Genomic DNA, 18,212 nt, shown 5'->3' on the forward strand with positions numbered 1-18,212 from the left:
AATTATTTTAACTTAGGCTAATCACAGGGAGGGCAGCATATACAGAGATGGGTAGGTAGACGGACCAAGAAGTTGAGGGAGGGATGACCAGGGAGCTGTTGAGAGAAAGACAAGAGAGCTGCTCCTCGAGAGGAAGTGGAGGAGAACGAGGGATGACCAGGGATGTGCTGAGACCAGCCAAGATAGCTGTGAGGAGCTGCAGGTAGAGGTGATGAGAGTTTGCGGTGAGGTGTGAAGGGCTCTGAGAATGAAGGAGGCAGCAGCGGTGAGTCAATGCAAGCGAGGCAGTGAGGTAAAACAAGGGAAAGGGGGATATTAATTGGAGATTTAACTTACACAGTAATTCTTCAAATGTTTAGAGAGACCATTTAAAGTTAGGTTAATTTTCCAATTCGTGGGCGGTGGGAGACTAATTAATAGGATTTTCGATTTAAAGTCATTGGGGGCACCTACTTGTATATGGAGGGCACTATAGTCTAGCAGGCCTCCCCTTCGTGTTTTCTTTCTCTTAGTACCTTCCCATCCCTAACTTTGGGGAGGGTAAGTTGATGGACTAAACCACTCCCTGTGGAAGATTAAAAAATCAAAGTAACAGGGATAGGTGTTGTTAGCAACATCTAGACTTAGCGTTGTTGCAGACATGGGAGGGGTAGGATGCAAACGAATTTGCAGTGCTCATATAGACCACGAAGGACATCTAGCAAAAAGTGCCCATTTTGCTGGGACAATACTAAAGAATCTATACGAGATAGATAATTCTATGAGGATCTTGAATGCCCAAAACCAAGTCTATGCCGTGAAGCTTGCAAAGAGTGAGTACGTCCATGAATTTCTCAACAAGGTTATGGTGGTTTGGGACTAGTTAACACCCTTGATGGGGGAGAACCTGGACAGCAAGAACCTTTTGCAAGGCTTGTGTTAAGTAAGCTACCAAGGTTTATTACGACACTGACTAGAGGTCAGACTAGAGGTCAAAAGAGCAGCCTGGTCACGTTTCAGGAGATCGGAGCCATGATCCTTGAAGAACAAATCCAGATAAAGATTTATGATGGCATGGACACTCAAAAGTTTTGAATGATCCAGGTGGGAGAGGGGACCCGCCTCATCATTGGGGTCATGGAAAGCTTTTCGCAGGCTTCTAGAGGAGACCAAATCTCAATTGATAGGACATCTGAGAGGGAGTGCAAGGAGGATCTTGCAGATTGAGGCAACCCTTCCAACGGATTGGGTAGACACAGATGATATGCCACTCACTTGCTCCACTTGGGCAGGTACTTTTACGAGAGACGGTGTTCCTCTTCAGGTTTTGGCCTTTCGAGATGCACATGAGGATGCTTTGGTTTTTAGTGTGCATGATGGTGGCAGATTGCTCAGGTCCACAGAGGACATCTTGCTTGAGTCTGCTTTTCAGTCTATTAGGGTTGTAGGTCTTTTGGTGTAGGGATCAGATTCAGAGTGGTTCCTTGACCCAGACCCCCAGCTTCTCTCCATCGGATCTTGGAGGCTTTGGCTCTACGGGGGAGTTTCCATTAGGTATTTGCAGTGGGACCCTGGAGAGTGGGAGTGGATTGACGTAGGGCATTGAGAGAAGAGCATCCCCTTCTTTCGTTACACGGTCAGTAATGCCAAGAGATTCCAGCTCAGTAGTAGAGGTTGGAGACCTTCCAGAGTTCCTCATTGGGAGACATTTGATATCATTGCGGATTTGTAGAGGTGCTTCTGAAAGAGACTTTGGAAATCCCACGTGAATAGAAAGATCACTCTTTTCTTTTGGCTTTCTATCCATGGTGGGATTGCAGTGAACCTTTGGAGATCGAGGTTTGGAGCCGACCCTACTTGCCCTCGTTGCCTCTCTGCTTTGGAGACTATTCAGCATTGCTTATGGGATTGCAGATAGGCGAGGATGATTTAGATGGGGGTAGCCAGGATTTTCAGTCACTTTGCCCACTCCCCATTCTTTATGACATGGGGCTCAGTGGCTTGGCTTTCTCTTCCAAGGCCTCAGGTATTCTATGAGAGACTTGACTCCTCTCGGGCCATTTCAATTCGACGTCATCAGGTTGAGTCCTGTTCTTTGGATGTAATACCACACCTTCCTTTTGCAGCTGTGCATGCCTCTGTGGATACCTCTTGGGAGATTCGAGCGAGCATAGCAGCCTGGCATATCTGGAGAGCCAAATGTACAAAGGCATTGGAGGGAACTCAGGTTCATCCCTCGCACACATTGGCTAGTATATGGACAGACACCATACATACCTTGATGGTCGTATGGACGAGTATGCAGGGAGACTCTCGTGCAGCCTCAGCTAGGAGGGCTTCTTTCTTCAGGGAATGGAAGGATTCTCCTTTCTTCTCTGAGACTTCTACAGGGTTGAGGTGGCACTTTCAGCCTCGGCCTTGGTTGTTTTCCACCTCATTTTGAGGGGGTTTATTTAACCTCATGATTTCATGATGTATTTTGCTTTGAGCTTGCTCTCGCGGGTTTTTTCTCTTACTTAATAGAAGTCTCCTTCTTGGAAAAAAAAAAAAAAGATTTGAATGCTCAGAGTAAGGGGGAGGCAATGGAAAGACAACATCTCTAACAAAGCAAGAGGACATATATTATGACTCAAAGAAGAAGCCTTCCATTGCGGGAAAGGTGGGGCACTACACCAGATACAGTAGTGTTTCTCATTCAACATGAGTTTTACAAAAGCAGTAAATAGAAAGACTCCACATGAAGCCTGCTTGGGTGTAAAAAGCCATCAATCAAGCATTTAAAAGTCTTTGGTTCTAAATAAAAGAAGGATAAAATTTGATATGAAAAGTCAAGAATTTATCTTTATCGCATACAATGAGTAGTCACCGGCTTCACAACCCAACCACCAAGTAGATTGTAGTCAGTAGGGGCGTTGTGTGTTAAGAGCACAACATTTAGGGGAACGTGGTATCCCTAGCAAAGCAATTGCAATAGAGAGGCTTTCTCGATGGTACTATAGATTCCCGAAGTGTCAGCCACTTCTACTGAAGATCCTGAATCTAGGACAGATGCTTTACTAAGGATCTCGATTACTCCACGGGAACCACGTGCAGATGATTGCCGATTCTTTGATAGTCTTAATCTGTATCTTAATTGTTCACTTGTGACGCCCCCAAATGAGGAGAATCCATTAGCATATCAGGATAGGTGAAGGAGATATGCATGCGTATCAGTGTGCATCCATACATCATCGTGATGGACGGGCTGGATGTTCAAGACGGCATATGGCGGTCCAGATCATCCCTGTGCATTTAGATGGCATTCAGCCGTCCAAAACAGATGATGTGGCATGTGGGACATGTATGGATGTTGCTGATGTAGCAGCCTACTGATGTGGCAAAAATGCCACGTGGATTTGTGGTTGATGTTGTCATGTGCACGGATTGGTATTTGACGTGTACTGGGTACACAAGACTAGCTTAGGTAGCCTGGGGAGGCTTAGAGCTAGGCAGGCTTGATTCTCGGGTTGAGTGGCAAGGGTACGAACCAGTTAGATGTCTTCGCTATTTTTGGCGCTTGGGGCCCGAGTCTACATAAGGGGCCCAGAGGTTCAGTTCTCAGAGAGCCGATGGGAGCAAGTCTCGTTCCCAAGTGCTAGGTCCGATCCTGGATTGAGTCGCGGACGCGCGCCTGCATCATAGCGTAGCCCAAGGCCCAGCAGCAGATCCCAAGCTTCACAGTGCCACTTGGTGGTATGGGACACCAGGTTGGTTAGGATCTGGTTGGGAGTTCGTGCTAGTAGCTCAGCTCGTGGCTCGGAGGGGACATCTCCTGATTCGGGATTGCATCCCGTAGATGTCATGGTTCATGTCAGTTGGTATTAGATCCAATTCCTGAGGTAGGAACTTCTGTTGCGAGAATTTTTGACGATTTTTTTTGCAGGTATGCCCTAATTTCGAAATTCATGTTCATTACTCTACTAGTGCTTGTTTGGTTCATCGGTTAAGGGAAGTGGTTAAGATTAGGGAAAGAAGGTAGGAGAAGGCAGAGAGTGAATTCGAAGTTGAACTGATGCGTTAGGTGAGAGAGAGAGTGAGGTGTAGCTTGGAGGGACAGAGAACGATTGCAGGAGAGAAGCGCTCGTAGGAGTGAAGCGATGGGCTGATCGATGGTAAGCGAAGGGCAGAGCTTCAGTTGAACCCAGGTACGGCAGGCTGAGCAGGGACCACGAGGGCGCCAAGGGCTGTTCGCAGCCAAGGAGGGAGTGGAGGGGTGCGCCATAGCTTGGAGCAGGCTGCAGGTAAGGCTGCGTCAATTCGGGGGGGGGGGCCTGGATGCTAAAAAAAGCACTACCCCTCCAAGTTAGGAGGGGGGCACTTTCTTGAGGTTGAGCTCTCTAAAAGCATCGCTCCCCACTCTAGACCTTAACGCAGCAGCAGCTCCTCCCCTACAGGCAGATTTGTGCGCAAGCCTCTACCCCTCCACATCCCCTTCCCGATTTGACGCCCTGGTTCCGCTTGCTGCAGATTTCCGTATGGGCCAGCAAGGAGCTCGGCTCTTGGATTGACAGCCTCCGCCAGCCCCTTCTCCTTTCATCCAGCCAGCCTCTTTCTCTCATCCCCTCTGTTTCGTCAGCTTTTCTCTCTGTTCCAGCCTCCCAGTTTCGAGCCCACCTGTTCCTTCTCTTCTCTCAGCCTATTTTCTTCATCAGATTCGATTCAGTTATGGTTGATTCTGTAGACCCCGAGCTTGCGATGGGAGACCAAGATATGAACTACCATGCGGAGGATGACTAGGGTCTCTACGATGATCTGATTACGAAGACAGCCTTAAGTGAATTCACCACTGCTTTTGATGAAAAGTTTGAGTAGGAGGAAAAAAAAGAAAAAGAAAGTTATTAAAAAAAAAAAAAAAAAACCTCCTCCCTCTCCCTCCCCGCCCCCTTCCTTCCTAACTCAGCTCCCCACGCCTCCCCCTCAGCCTACCTCCGTCTCCCCCTTCAGTCTATCCTCTCCTTCCCTTCCCCTCTCTCTTACCCTCTCTTTCTCCTTCTTCTTGCGCCCGCGTTCAGGGCGTCCTAGGCAGTAGTTTCACGGACGGAGCTTTTTCAGTGTTGGAATCGGCCTTTTCACATCGATTGGCGAATGGATCCCCATTCAGCCAATCTCCGTCCACCTCCACCGGCCGCGAGAACCGTCATTTTTTTAGAAGACGAGTTGCAGCAGCTCAAGAAAGATGTGGAATTAGAGGGCTCCACATCACTTTTCGCCCGCATCTTTGAGTCACACCCTTCCAGATCACAGGCTAGAGACTGGATGCTCGCGGCGTTACCAAGAGACCTCGCCCCACACCTCAGGGATATTCGACTTTTGGGATGTGGATTCTTACAAGTGGTTTTCAACTCCCACGAGTCCACAACCCTTGTTCTCAAAGCTTATCCCCTGGCTTTGGGTTCGAGGAGGATCTTTCTTTTACCCTACACCTTGGGCTTCGATCTGGTCGAGGAGGACAGGCAGGTCACATCACTGTTCATTAGATTTTCTGGTCTTCCTCAGGTCTACCATCGACTGCTTGCCACTATCGGAGCCACATTCGGAGTGGTCACTGAGATCCCCTCCCTTCCTGGCATGCCTTCTTCCTCGGCAGAGGCAATCAGTGCAAATGGGGTGCCTCGTATTAGGGTCATTGTCTCTGACCCTAACATCTCAGATGACCACATTATGCTTCAGCGTCCAGACGGCTCTCTCTTTCGACAGAGTCGAGATTTTAGGTAGACAGGACCAGTGCAGGATTTGCAGGACCCTTGGGCACTTTGCTAGAGACTGCCCAAGGAAGAGAAAAAGACCCAAGAGGTCTTCTGGTGCGGCTCCTTCACGTACTACCGACTGCACCTCCCCAGCACCCTCCCCAGCACCCTGTACCACGCACTCCAGGACCACCAAGAGCAACAGGGCGCCCTGCTTCGCGCACCCCAGGACCACCAGGGGCAGCAGGGCGCCCAATGCCTACAGCACACCCAGTACCACGATGGAGAGCTATCAGAGCGGCTCCCTTACTTCAGGAGGAGACTTTTGATCCTGTTCAGACAGACGCCTTCTAGACTCCAGAGGTGGATGTTGCTGCAGCCCCAGATACTATAGTTCCACATCAGGAGGGGCCTTTAGATCCACCAGCCCCAGTCACTTTGGTTTCTGACCCCTTGGTTTTTGACCACGAGGGGGCTACAGGTACTTCTTTCCTGCAGACTGTTCCTGCCAAAGTCAGGACAACCGAGAAAGTGCAGGCGCAGATGAGGGCTCCTGATTCCTCTTCACCCCAGCCACAGGCCTCCTCAACCCCCAGCTCCAGTTCTGCTGATAGAGGCCTGGCAGGTCCTTCTCTTCCATCTTCCACGAGTGCAGGTCTCCTTCGCACTCCTCGGCCAGACTTGCTTATCAGGAATTCTTTTTCGGCACTGGCAGATTCGGTGACTTTCATGGATGATGAGGAGTTTGTGCCCTCCACCTTAGGGGTCCCGGTCATTGGGATTTCTTCTGACAGGGCCTCCCTTTCAGCAGGTGTGGGGATCCTTTCACCTGTTGAGTTTCCTGCCCTCAGTAGGAGTGTTTCGGCCCAGGGGAAGCTGGTCTCCTCTACTAGGTCGGGTAAGCCTTTCCATCCAGCATCCTCCTGTCGATGAGGATAGTCAATTGGAACATACAGGGCCTAGGCGGAGTTCAACACCGTCGCCATAGGCAGCTGATCCGGAACCAGCTTCATCCAGGCGTCACTCGAGGTGCTATTGATATCCTTTTTATCCACCAGGAACACAAGCTGGATGCCAGTGATTGCTCTAAGTCTGGCAAACTGCTTTCAGGACATACCTTCTAGTCGCCTGCTATGGGCACAAGGGGAGGTACTTGCATTTCGGTCTCTCTTTCTATTCTCCCCTTGGTTGCTGGTCATGGTATTATCTCCCCTTCTAGAGCTCAATGGATCATTATTTTGATTGGAGGGCGTAAGATTGGTCTTCTCAATCTTTATGCTCCCAACAACAGAGGGGAGCGGATCTCCTTTTGGAAAGAGTTACTCTCTTGGGCCCCCATTGCAGATTCTTGGATCATTGGTGGCGACTTCAACATGGTTGAGTTGCCTTCAGACAAAAAGGGAGGCATACAGGGTGGAATTCATTCTTTGGAGAGGGCAGCCTGTGATGCCTTCCTCTTTCAGTTCAGTGGCAGGGACACTTGGTTGGATGATGCCTTTCATATTATGCCACAGTCACTCCTGTACTCTTGGTCAAACAGGAGAATACACATGCCCATTCATGCACGGATTGACAGATTTTATATAGACGATTGGGCACTTGACAGAGGAGGATCTGTATGCATTTCTACTGGGGTTTCCACCTCATATCATTTTCCAGTGGTGTTGCAGATTCTTGAGCCTCATCGGAGAGGACGCTCTGCCAGTGTCAGGATTCCGGATGCTTTTTATGCAGAGGAGAGCCTCACAGAGGATATTTTACAGATTTGGGTTTCTCACATACAGGGTGGAGCTGTCCACCCATCTCAGGTAGCTACAGCCTTATCCGGAATTAGTGACTATTATCATACAGTCGCTGATTCTAGGAGACGTGAGATTCTCAGATGTGAGATTGGTATACGCCAGCAGTTAGCGTCCCTTCAGAGGGAAGAGCAGAAGAGGCCCACAGATGCTTGGATTTAGGAGCGCCTTGCTGCAGCAAGGGCTCATTTGCACACATTGTTGGATCAAAGAGCAGAATATGCCTTTCATGCACGGGAATCCTTTTGGATTCAGATGGGTGGCAGGGTCAACAAACACTTTTTCTCTACTCATGGGCCCAGACATAGTAGAGATAGTGTTTCGCAGCTTGTTGACTCAGACGGGGTGTTACAGTCAGATCCTGATGCTGTCATATGCGTGTAGCTTCAGATTTTTTGCATCCCTTCTTACTGCAGATTCAGGCACACAGGCCATTGATGATGCTAGAGAGGTTATTTGGCAGTGTATCCCTGTATTGGTGAAGGATGAGATGTATGTTTCTCTGGATGCACCTTTCACCAATGCAGAATTCAAGACTGCATTACTTGCCCTTCACAAGGGTAAGTGCCCAGGTTTAGATGGACTTACCCCCTCCTTTTTTATTACTTTTTGGGAGCAGATTGGTGATCACATTACATCAGCCTTGCAGGGCGTGTGGGACTCTGGTGAGATGCCGGACTCACTTACAGATGGTCTCATTCATCTCATCCCAAAGGGGGGTAATAGGAATCTTGTGTCTCAATGGAGACCCATCACTCTATTGGGCACTTTTTACAAGATTCTGGCGAAAGCCATTAGTCTACGGCTACAGGTTTTTCTTCCAGATTTGATTCATGACACGCAGACAGGGTTTGTGCATGGCAGAAGTATTTTTGATAATATTTTCTCATTTTGGGAGGCCTCAGAATGGGCCATGCAGAGCCGCCAGAGATTGGCCATTCTACTCTTGGACTTTGAGAAAGCTTACGACAGAGTAGACTGGGATTTTTTAGAGGGTACTCTATCTCGCTTTGGTTTTTCAGATGCATGGATTAGAGGAGTATCCTCTCTATACATATCAGCCCATAGCCAGTTGCTCATTGGGGGGGTAAGAGGGGACATGTTTCAGATTTCCAGATCCGTCCGCCAGGGATGTCCTCTTGTCCTGTTTCTTTTTCTGTTTGTGGCGGAAGCTATGAGTATCTACATTAGATCTCAAGCTGATATTTATGGGCTGAGGCTTCCTATCCGCCGGGAAGAAGAGCTCCTAGATAGTGAGTTGGTAGATGACACGGCTGTTTTTTTGGATGCCTCCCCGAGGACACTCACTTCCTTCCGGACAGCCTTGGATTTGTTTTGCACGGCTGCAGGTGCACACATTAATTGGCATAAATCCAGTGGTTTTTGGATTTGCGAGGATGACACCCCAGATTGGGGTAATGATTTTGGCTTCACTTGGGTACAGAGGGGCGCCTCCGTAAGATATTTGGGCTGCCAGGTTTGGGTGGGCATCTCTCCTTCACAACAGTTTGCTCCGGTGTTGGAAAGCATCAGAAGAAAGCTCCTTTTCTGGAGCTCAGCCAAACTTGACTTGGCCTCAGGTGGTGGTGGTTAACTAGGTTCTTCTAGCCACAGCATGGTTTGTATGCTCTTGTTGGTTCCACTCTAGGGATTGTATCACTCAGCTTAAGAGGCCTGTACGAAACTTTTTATGGAGTGGTCTAGATGGCACAATTGATGGTACAGCCAGGGTGGCTTGGGAGACCTTGATTCTTCCTACAAGAGAAGGGGGTTTGAATATCATCGACCCAGATCTACAGTGCAGAGCTTTACTCTGCGAGTTCGTTGTGAGAGGGCTTATGCCAGGGCAAGAGCCTTGGAAGGATTTTTTTATCAGATGCATACAGTCTCGCACGCCCACTTCAGGAGAGGATTGGACATACAGTACTAGATGGGTTTTCACCACAGCCCACCTCAGGTCTCCCTCTTCCCCTCTTATGGTTGCTATCTTGAAGACATGGGCCAGCTTCAGGAGTACCCTTCGCAGGATTCCCCCATCCACCCGTGAAGAGATTGAAAGGCAGCCTATCATGTGGAATAATAGGATTTTGGATGAGCTTGGCAGACCACGTGGAGCTTCTCCTTACATGCAGTGGCCAAGATGGGAGAGGGGCGTTGCATCTACAGTGGGAGCATGGAAAGCCTTCAGGAAGCTTCCTGCAGACCAACAGGCCCAGATGGTTCTTAATCTCAGAGGGAGTGCAGGGAGAGTCCAACATATTAATGCAGCCTTGCCCTTGGATTGGGTGGACACAGATGACATGCCTATTACTTGCTCCACCTGGATGGGGGCATTTTTCAGATTGGGAGTTCCTTTACAGGTGATTGCTTTTCTTGACCCACATGAGGATGCCTTAGTATTTGATGTTTCTTCGGGGGGCAGGCTGTCCAGACCCACAGACAATATCTTGTTGGAGGTACGGTTTCAGCCAGTCAGGATAGTGGGCTTCATGGAGCATGGCTCTCTTTCACAGTGGTACTTGGATCCTGACCCGCTTCTCCTCGCCCTTGGCTCATGGAGGTTGTGGCTCTATGGAGGTGTCCCAATTAAGTTTTTGTAGTGGGACCCTGGGGAATGGGAATGGATAGATGAAGGGCACCGAGAGAAGGGCATCCCCTTCTTTCGTTACACGGTCAGTAATGCTAGGAAATTCCAGCTCAGCTGTAGGGGTTGGAGGCCCACCAGAGCTCATCATTGGGAGAACTTTCAGATTCCTGCTGACTTGCAAAAATTTTTTTGGCAGAGACTCTGGAAATCCAACTGGAATAGAAAAATCACTCTCTTCTTTTGGCTTTCTATTCATGGTGGGATAGCAGTAAACCATTGGAGGTCCAAGTTCGGAGCTCACCCTTCTTGCCCTCGCTGCCTTTCTGCTTTGGAGACAATACAGCACTGCCTTTGGGATTGCAAACAGGCGAGAATCATATGGAAGGGGATTGCAAGACTTTTCAGCACTTTTGTTCGCCTACCTTTCTATATGACCTGGGGATCAATGGCTTGGCTTACTCTTTCAGGGCCCCATGTATTTTTTGAGAGACTTGATTCATCTTGGGCTCTTCACATCCGACGACACCTTGTGAAGTCGTGCTCTCTAGAGGATGTTCTGGCCACTCTTTTCAGGGCTGCTCACTCCTCGGTCGACTCTCCAACGATCACACCTACGAGGTGCAGCTTCTTGCTGGGAAGTAGTTTTGGTATCGCAAGATTGAAGTGCTTTCTATCCAGATTTAAGACTACACAGCTGCTCTTACGTGCTATGTCATGCACTTGGAGCATGTGGACTTGTTAATCGGAATAGAGTGGTTTAAAACCCACGATATTCGGATTGGATGGAAGGAACATACCCTTTCTTTTTTGGATAAGGACACCCAATTTTGTATTCAGTGTGATAATATTCCCTCTTCTCAGGGACCTATTGTATTTGCGATGCAGCTTCGGAATATATTAAACACTTCTCATTATGATGTGTATTAGTGTGTTTTGATTCCGCTTTCTTCATTTGTTGTCTCTGTTAATAACAAGAATGATTTAAGTGTGTTTGAACACTGTGAATTGAGAACGTTGTTAGATGATTTCATGGATGTATTCCCTGCTCAACTGTCGGAAGGTTTACCTTCAGAACGGGCAGTAGACCATCGCATAGATTTAGTGCCTGGGGCTCAACCTATTAGTGTTCCACCTCATAGGATGAGCCAGCTTGAGGAGGATGAGTTAGCTTCACAGCTACAAGATTATCTGAATATGGGTTATATCCGCCCAAGTAAGTCACCTTGGGAAGCATCTGTCCTCTTAAGAAAGAAGAAAGATAATTCGTGGAGAATGTGTATAGATTATAAACGATTGAATAAAGTGACAATTAAGAATCGATACCCTCTTCCTCGTTCCGATGATTTGATAGACCGTTTGGCCGGAGCAAAGTATTTCACTAAGATTGATTTGCGTACGGGTTATCGCCAAATCCGTATCTATGCTAGACACATAGATTGAACCGCATTCCGAATCAGGTATGGCCACTACGAGTTTCTCGTATTACCTTTTGGTTTGACCAATGCTCCCGCCACCTTCCAGCAAATGATGAACGATTTGTTTTGAGATTTTTTGGGCAAATTCGTTGTCGTGTTCTTAGATGACATCTTGGTATATAGCCGAACGCTAGAGGATCACATAGGACACCTTCGGATTGTCTTAGTTATTCTAAGACAGCATAAGCTCTATGCCAAGATGAGTAAATGTGACTTCTTTATGAAGGAGATCATTTACTTAGGACACAAGATTTCTTCAGAAGGTATTAGCATTGATCTGGATCGTATCCAGAAGGTTTTGGAATGGCCTATCCCTCAGACTGTGAAACAACTTTGTTCTTTCCTAGGATTCATGGTATTTCTACGGAAGTTTGTGCATGAGTATTCACACATCACAGCACCCCTAACAAACATATTGAAAGGTCGTGGACGCAGGTCTACCCAGCCGATCTCTTGGAATGATGCATTGAACAAGGCTTTTGAAACCTTGAAGTTAAATATCAAGGAAGCACCCGTTCTTGCATTACCCGATCCTACCCGGCCTTATGTTTTAGAGGCCGATGCGAATGATTTTGCGATTGGGGCATCTTTATTTTAAGAGGGCAGACGTGTAGCTTTTGAGAGTAAGAAGCTAGACGACACCCAATATCGTTGGCCCACACTAGAAAAAGAATTCTATGCAGTTGTGTATGCTCTGAAGGTTTGGAGACACTACTTGTATGGTTCGAAGTTTCGTGTATTGACCGATCACCAGTCAATCGAGTATGTGTGTGATGGGTCTGAATTGAGGGGACGGAAGATTAGCTAGGCAGAATTAATGAAAGATTTTGATTTTGAAATACGTTATTGAAAGGGTTCGCTGAATAGTGTGGCGGATGCCTTAGGTCGAGTCAAGTTTGTAAATGCTATGTCATTTACGAAAATATCCTCAGACCTATTTCAATCCTTGAGAGGGCTTTGCGCAACTGATAGTCATTTCAGTTCTTATTGGTAGAAAGTCCAGGATGGGAGCTCCATGGTTGACCAGGACTCAGGGATTGTGCCACCTACGGTACAGGCGGTGGGAGGTCAGTGAATGATTAGGAACGGCTTGCTGTTCCGGAATGGAAAGATATGTGTACCAGATGTTTTGGATCTTCGATCCAAGATTCTCTATGATGCTCCTAGTGCTGGACATCCAGGTATACATCGGACTCTGTCTCTTGTGAAGAATACCTTTTATTGGCCTAAGATGCGTGCATTTATTGAACACTATGTGGTAGGTTGCCGGGTTTGTCAGGTTACTAAGGTAGAATGCCTTAGAAGCGCGGGTTTATTACAGCCATTGCAAATCTCGGGTAATAAATGGGAAAGTATTTCCATGGATTTTATTACCGGTTTGCCAAGAATGCGCAAGAGTCATGACTCTATTTGGGCCATAGTCGACCGTCTAACAAAAATGGCTAGATTCTTACCTACTAGAACAACTATTTCAGCTATTCAGCTGGCTCACGAGTTTGTGGACCACTTGTTTAAGCTGTATGGTGTGCCCTCTGACATAGTCAGCAACAGGGACTCGAAGTTTACAAGTAATTTCTGGACACTTGCTTTTGAGAAGTTGGAAACTACTCTAAGTATGAATTCCTCTGATCATGCACAATCTGATGGCAGTAGAGAGAAGGTCAACCAATTGGTTGAAGATATGCTTCGGGCATATGTTTCTAAGAGACAATCTTCATGGGAAGATTATCTATCTATGATAGAATTTGCTTATAACAGTGCAAAGCATACGAGTACTGATTACAGTCCTTTTATGCTTATGTATGGGTTTCAACCTAAGTCACCAGTTATGGTTGGGTTAAAGGGAAGCCAAAATGATGCTACAAAGACATTCTTGCAAGACATGCAAGAAATGTTGCAGTTTGCCAAGGAGTCTATCAGAAATGCCCAAGATCGGGACAGATTTTATGCTAATAGACATCGTTCACCTAGAGAGTTCTTTGAAGGAACGATGGTATATTTGCGTATTCCCAAGGAATCCAAGAGCCTAAGTACTGGTTTGGTTCCAAAGTTATCCCCCAGATACTGTGGTCCGTTCAAGGTTATTAAAAGAATTGGACCAGTTGCATATAGACTAGAATTGCCTCCTGCTGTTAAAGTACATCCAGTATTTCATGTCAGTAGACTGAAAGAGTTACTGGGTGCAGATGATCAACTTGTTTCTCCTCAAGAGATTATAGAAGTTACAGATTTGACTTTTATTCCACACGAACCTCAGAGTATTCTTGAATTTCGTGAAAGACAGATTCGTAATAGAACTATCACGGAATACAAGATCAAGTGGAAGGATCGTGTTGAGGAGGATGCAACATGGGAGACATTACAGAACCTCTAGAGGCCATTCTTGGGTTTTTTAGCAAACTCAGGAGTGAGTTCTTAGAGGAGGGGAAGTATGTCATGTGCACGGATTGGTATCCGACATGTACTGTATACACAAGACTAGCTTAGGTAGCCTGGGGAGGCTTAGAGCTAGGTAGGCTTGATTCCCGGCTTGAGTGGCAAGGGTACGAACGAGTTAGAGGTCTTCGCTATTTTTGGCGCTTGGGGTCCGAGTCTATATAAGCGGCCCAGAGGTTCAGTTCTCAGAGAGCCGATGGGAGCAAGTCTCGTCCCCAGGTGCTAGGTCTGATCCTGGATTGAGTCACGGACGCGCGCCTGCATCATAGCGTAGCCCAAGGCCCAGCAGCAGATCCGAGGCTTCACAGCGCCACCTGGTGGTATGGGACACCAGGCTGGTTAGGATCTGGTTGGGAGTTCATGCCAGTAGCTCAGCTCGTGGCTCAGCTCGTGGCTTGGAGGGGACATCTCCTGATTCGGGATCGCATCCCGTAGATGTCATGGTTGGGTGGTGAGCAGCTTGCTCAGTTTCCTCACGTTTGGTGTGTTCTTGTGTTTGCTTGCAGGTCAGAGGTTTCAGGAGTGCTGGGGTCATGTCAAATGCTGTGGTAGGTTGGCCAGATTGGCTGGCAATCTACCACTAGATGGGCTATCGAAGTGGGAGTCCCACTCTCCATCACATTCTTTTCTTTCTTCCTCTTCAATTACTTGAAGAGAGCGAAGTTTCCAAGGCTTAGTGTATCCCTCCACTTGGTCTTTCACTTCACGTCTCAGGAGCTGTGCAAGAAGGCTGGTGATGTCCAATAGAGAAGAGCGTACTTTGAACTAGTTCTTTTTGCTGTGGAGATTCTTTTTCAGCCTGTTTGGGATATGTTTATACAGTTTATAATGATGCCACATGACAGCCTCTCCATGGGATCATAGATATTTCTTATGTATTGGTATCTCTATGATCATGGATATGTTGTATTTGTCTTGGGTGTTGATGCCCGCTTAGAGGCTCCACCCTTTCAGCTCTTTGGTCTTTTGAAGAGTTTAATACACTTTCTTTCTTTATTTCTTTCTCTCTCTTGTGTGTACGTTTCTTGGTTAAAGATTGCTTCCGCTTGGTACATAACATGCATGAAGGCTGGTGATGTCCAATAGAGAAGAGCGTACTTTGAACTAGTTCTTTTTGCTGTGGAGATTCTTTTTTAGCCTATTTGGGATATGTTTATACAGTTTATAATGATGCCACATGCAAGCCTCTCCATGGGATCATAGATATTTCTTATGTATTGGTATCTCTATGATCATGGATATGTTGTATTCGTCTTGGGTGTTGATGCCCACTTAGAGGCTCCACCCTTTCAGCTTTTTGGTCTTTTGAAGAGTTTAATACACTTTCTTTCTTTATTTCTTTCTCTCTCTTGTGTGTATGTTTCTTGGTTAAAGATTGCTTCTGCTTGGTACATAACATGCATGGTGAATTTGTACGGCCGTACGGGTAAGGTAAGGACAGGATTGAGAAAAAGAGGGGAGGGAGGGCAGTACAGTCAGTGTGGTTATATGGGCAGGTGCACAGGGGTGCATATGGGCAGGGTGATGAACGGGCATGGGCAGAGTGACGACTATGGACAGGTCAGTACACATAGGGAAAGGGGGGGTGCTGCTGTACAGAAATGTCGTACAGCAAGTGTGGCTGTATGGGCAGGCAGGGGAGGAGGTATAGGGGAAGGGCAGACAGGAGGAGAGCTGCAGGATCTTGGAGCTACTGGATACAGTCAGGAGATGGGGTGGGGGGGGGGGGAGAGCAGGGCAGTACGGTCAGTGTGGTTGTATGGGCAGGTGTACAGGGGTATATATGGGCAGGGTGATGAGGGGTATGGGCATGTGTAGAGTGAGGAGTATGGACAGGTCAGTACACATTGGGAAAGGAGGGGGGTGCTGTATGGAAATGCCATACAGCAAGTTTGGCTGTACGGACAGGTAGAGGAGGAGGTAAGAGGCGAGGAGGTAGAGGGGAAGGGCAGACAGGAAGAAGGAAGAAGGAGCAGCAGAATCTTGGAGCTCAGAGACCCATGGCTGGATACTACTCTGAGTGTGAGTACTATGGATGCAAAATCCTCTTGGATCACTTGTTGACATAAACTCTGAACTCAATGTGATGATAAAACTCTTATTGCCTTAGCTGTATTGAGCACTTATGTTTCACAACTTTGACAAAACTGCTGCAGTTCTATTGTAACATGGCTTTCTAAATAGCAGGGATATGCAACTATAAACATTTGGTTTGGTGTACTTACCTAGGTGATAAAAAGACCAATGGACTTGGGGACCATTCGGAATCGAATGGATGCAAAGGATGGGTCTGGCTACAAGCATGTGCAGGAAATCTGTGATGATGTAAGGCTTGTATTTAGCAACGCGATGACCTACAATCAGGAGGGGACAGATGTGCATCTAATGGCGAAGACTCTGTCAGAGAAATTTGAAGACAAATGGAAGACTGCACTTGAACCCAAAGTGATAGAGGAGGTTAAGTATCAATGCATAGACTCTTTCTAAGTATTGTATTAGAGATTGCAGAGGAGTTTGGAAAATCAATGCCTTTATGTAATGGGTCAGGATGCCAAGAGACGACAAGAAGAAAGAGAAGCACACATGAAGGAGATGGAGGCGCTTCATGTTGCAGAAGAAGCAGCAATGGACAAACTTGCTGGTGATTTGAACCATCAGGTATGCTTTTTAGCATACTATCTTGCTTAACCTCCTGAGTTCTGAATAGCCATTAATGAGTGAAACAGCCAAAGTAACCTCACAAGTCTCATTATCTTCTTTGCAGCTGGATGAAGTAAATAAGCAGCTAGAGGTCTTAAGACAGCAAGTAGCTCCCCAATGCAGGTTGTTCATTATTCTGCTTTTTGATCTTGTCTGCGGCATCTAGCATGTAAGATCAATTGTTGGAATGTTCTTGTTTGCTGCAGGGAATCGTAAATAACATTCCAGCTAAAAGTTATTCTAAAGTTTTCTGTCATCTGCCATATGCATGATCTTGATATGGATGTATTCACTTTGAGCCATGGGTTTAGGGGCAACTTCTGTGCATCATCAAGCCTAAAAACATTGTGCAAGGGATATGATACTCTCTGTCATCGTCAGTTATATGTTGCTGAGCCTCTCGATCAGTTGCACCTGCTCTCCACCTTTCTCCTCGCTCCATCTTTCTCTCTTAGCCTGAGTCCCTGTCAGCCCTCTCAGTATGTTCTCATGCCTCCTAGGGTTGACGCCCTCGTCAGCTCCCACTTCATGAACTCAGACAGTTTTCTCTTTATGTACTGACGCTGTTATGATCAGGATTATGGATTTTCTTTTGTATTCGTCATGGGTGTTGATGCCTGCTTAGTGTCTCCACCCCTCAGCTCATTGTATCAGTTTCTTTTAGTCTCATAGACTTTTAATAAACTTTCTTTCTTTCTGCCGCACAGCCCTCGAGCTGCCCTTCTGCAATCACAATTGCACCCCAGCGCCTCCCCAGCCCAACCTTCACCCGTCGCAGCTTCCTGACAAAGTGCAGGACTGCGTGCCCAAGACCATGTGTCCACCATGACGATGCAGGGCCGCGTAGAGGTGGGGAAAGCAGGCACTTGAACAGGCAGTGTCCTTAAAGGTGATGGTGTTTCGATCCTGAGGTGAGATTGGTGTCTTTAAGTGCGGTTGCACTTGCCCCTCTATGTGAGTTTGCCAATTGCAGGGATTGATGTGTGCAGAATAATACTCAGAGTTGACTGTTCGGAGCCTCTTTCCATGGTGTGTGAAAAGTATCCTGTAGATGGTGACCAATGATTTTCAGCTTCATTTCTTCAGGAGATAAGTCCAGCATCCACTCCAATCTCCCATCTTCCGAACCATGCGTGTATCTCTAGGACCCACTCCGTGTAAGGATCATGCTTTAGATCATCTTCTGCAATCTAGATCCAGTCTCCCACGTTATCTTAGGTAGTCTATCACTGGGCATCTCCTTCACCTTTGTGACATCGGTATACTCTTTCCAAGGCAGCGAATTCCAGAGTAGCCTATCTCCAGCTTCCTATAAAAGGACGGAGTAAGGAGTCGTGGACTTAATCCCCATATGTCTCCTCAAGAAGGATTTTTTCCAATGTCTTTCCAATTGCTCGCTCCGCCCCGCCGCCCTCCATAGAGCAGAATGAATAGATAAGACCTAAGGTGCCGTCTATGTATGCTCCCTTGGTCGCATCTGTTCTCAAAAGCATAGTAGTTGGTCTAGCCA

At 47.1% G+C, this 18,212-nt stretch overlaps 1 protein-coding gene across 3 annotated transcripts in view; it reads left to right on the forward strand.

The window, feature by feature from the left end:
* The window catches only part of IMB1 (Transcription factor GTE6), a 93,431-nt gene that overhangs the window by 47,949 nt on the left and 27,270 nt on the right, over positions 1-18,212 (forward strand). For all 3 annotated transcript variants that reach the window (XM_087381426.1, XM_087381428.1, XM_087381427.1), the window contains 3 exons: positions 16,232-16,459; positions 16,550-16,660; positions 16,767-16,825. In XM_087381426.1, coding sequence (XP_087237552.1) covers positions 16,232-16,459; positions 16,550-16,660; positions 16,767-16,825 — 398 coding nt within the window. The remainder of the gene's footprint in view (positions 1-16,231; positions 16,460-16,549; positions 16,661-16,766; positions 16,826-18,212) is intronic.

The sequence above is a fragment of the Dipteris shenzhenensis genome, chromosome 11 (genome assembly GCF_047967505.1).
Source record: "Dipteris shenzhenensis isolate YYH24624 ecotype China chromosome 11, Dip_SZ_1.0, whole genome shotgun sequence".
Lineage (NCBI taxonomy): Eukaryota > Viridiplantae > Streptophyta > Polypodiopsida > Gleicheniales > Dipteridaceae > Dipteris > Dipteris shenzhenensis.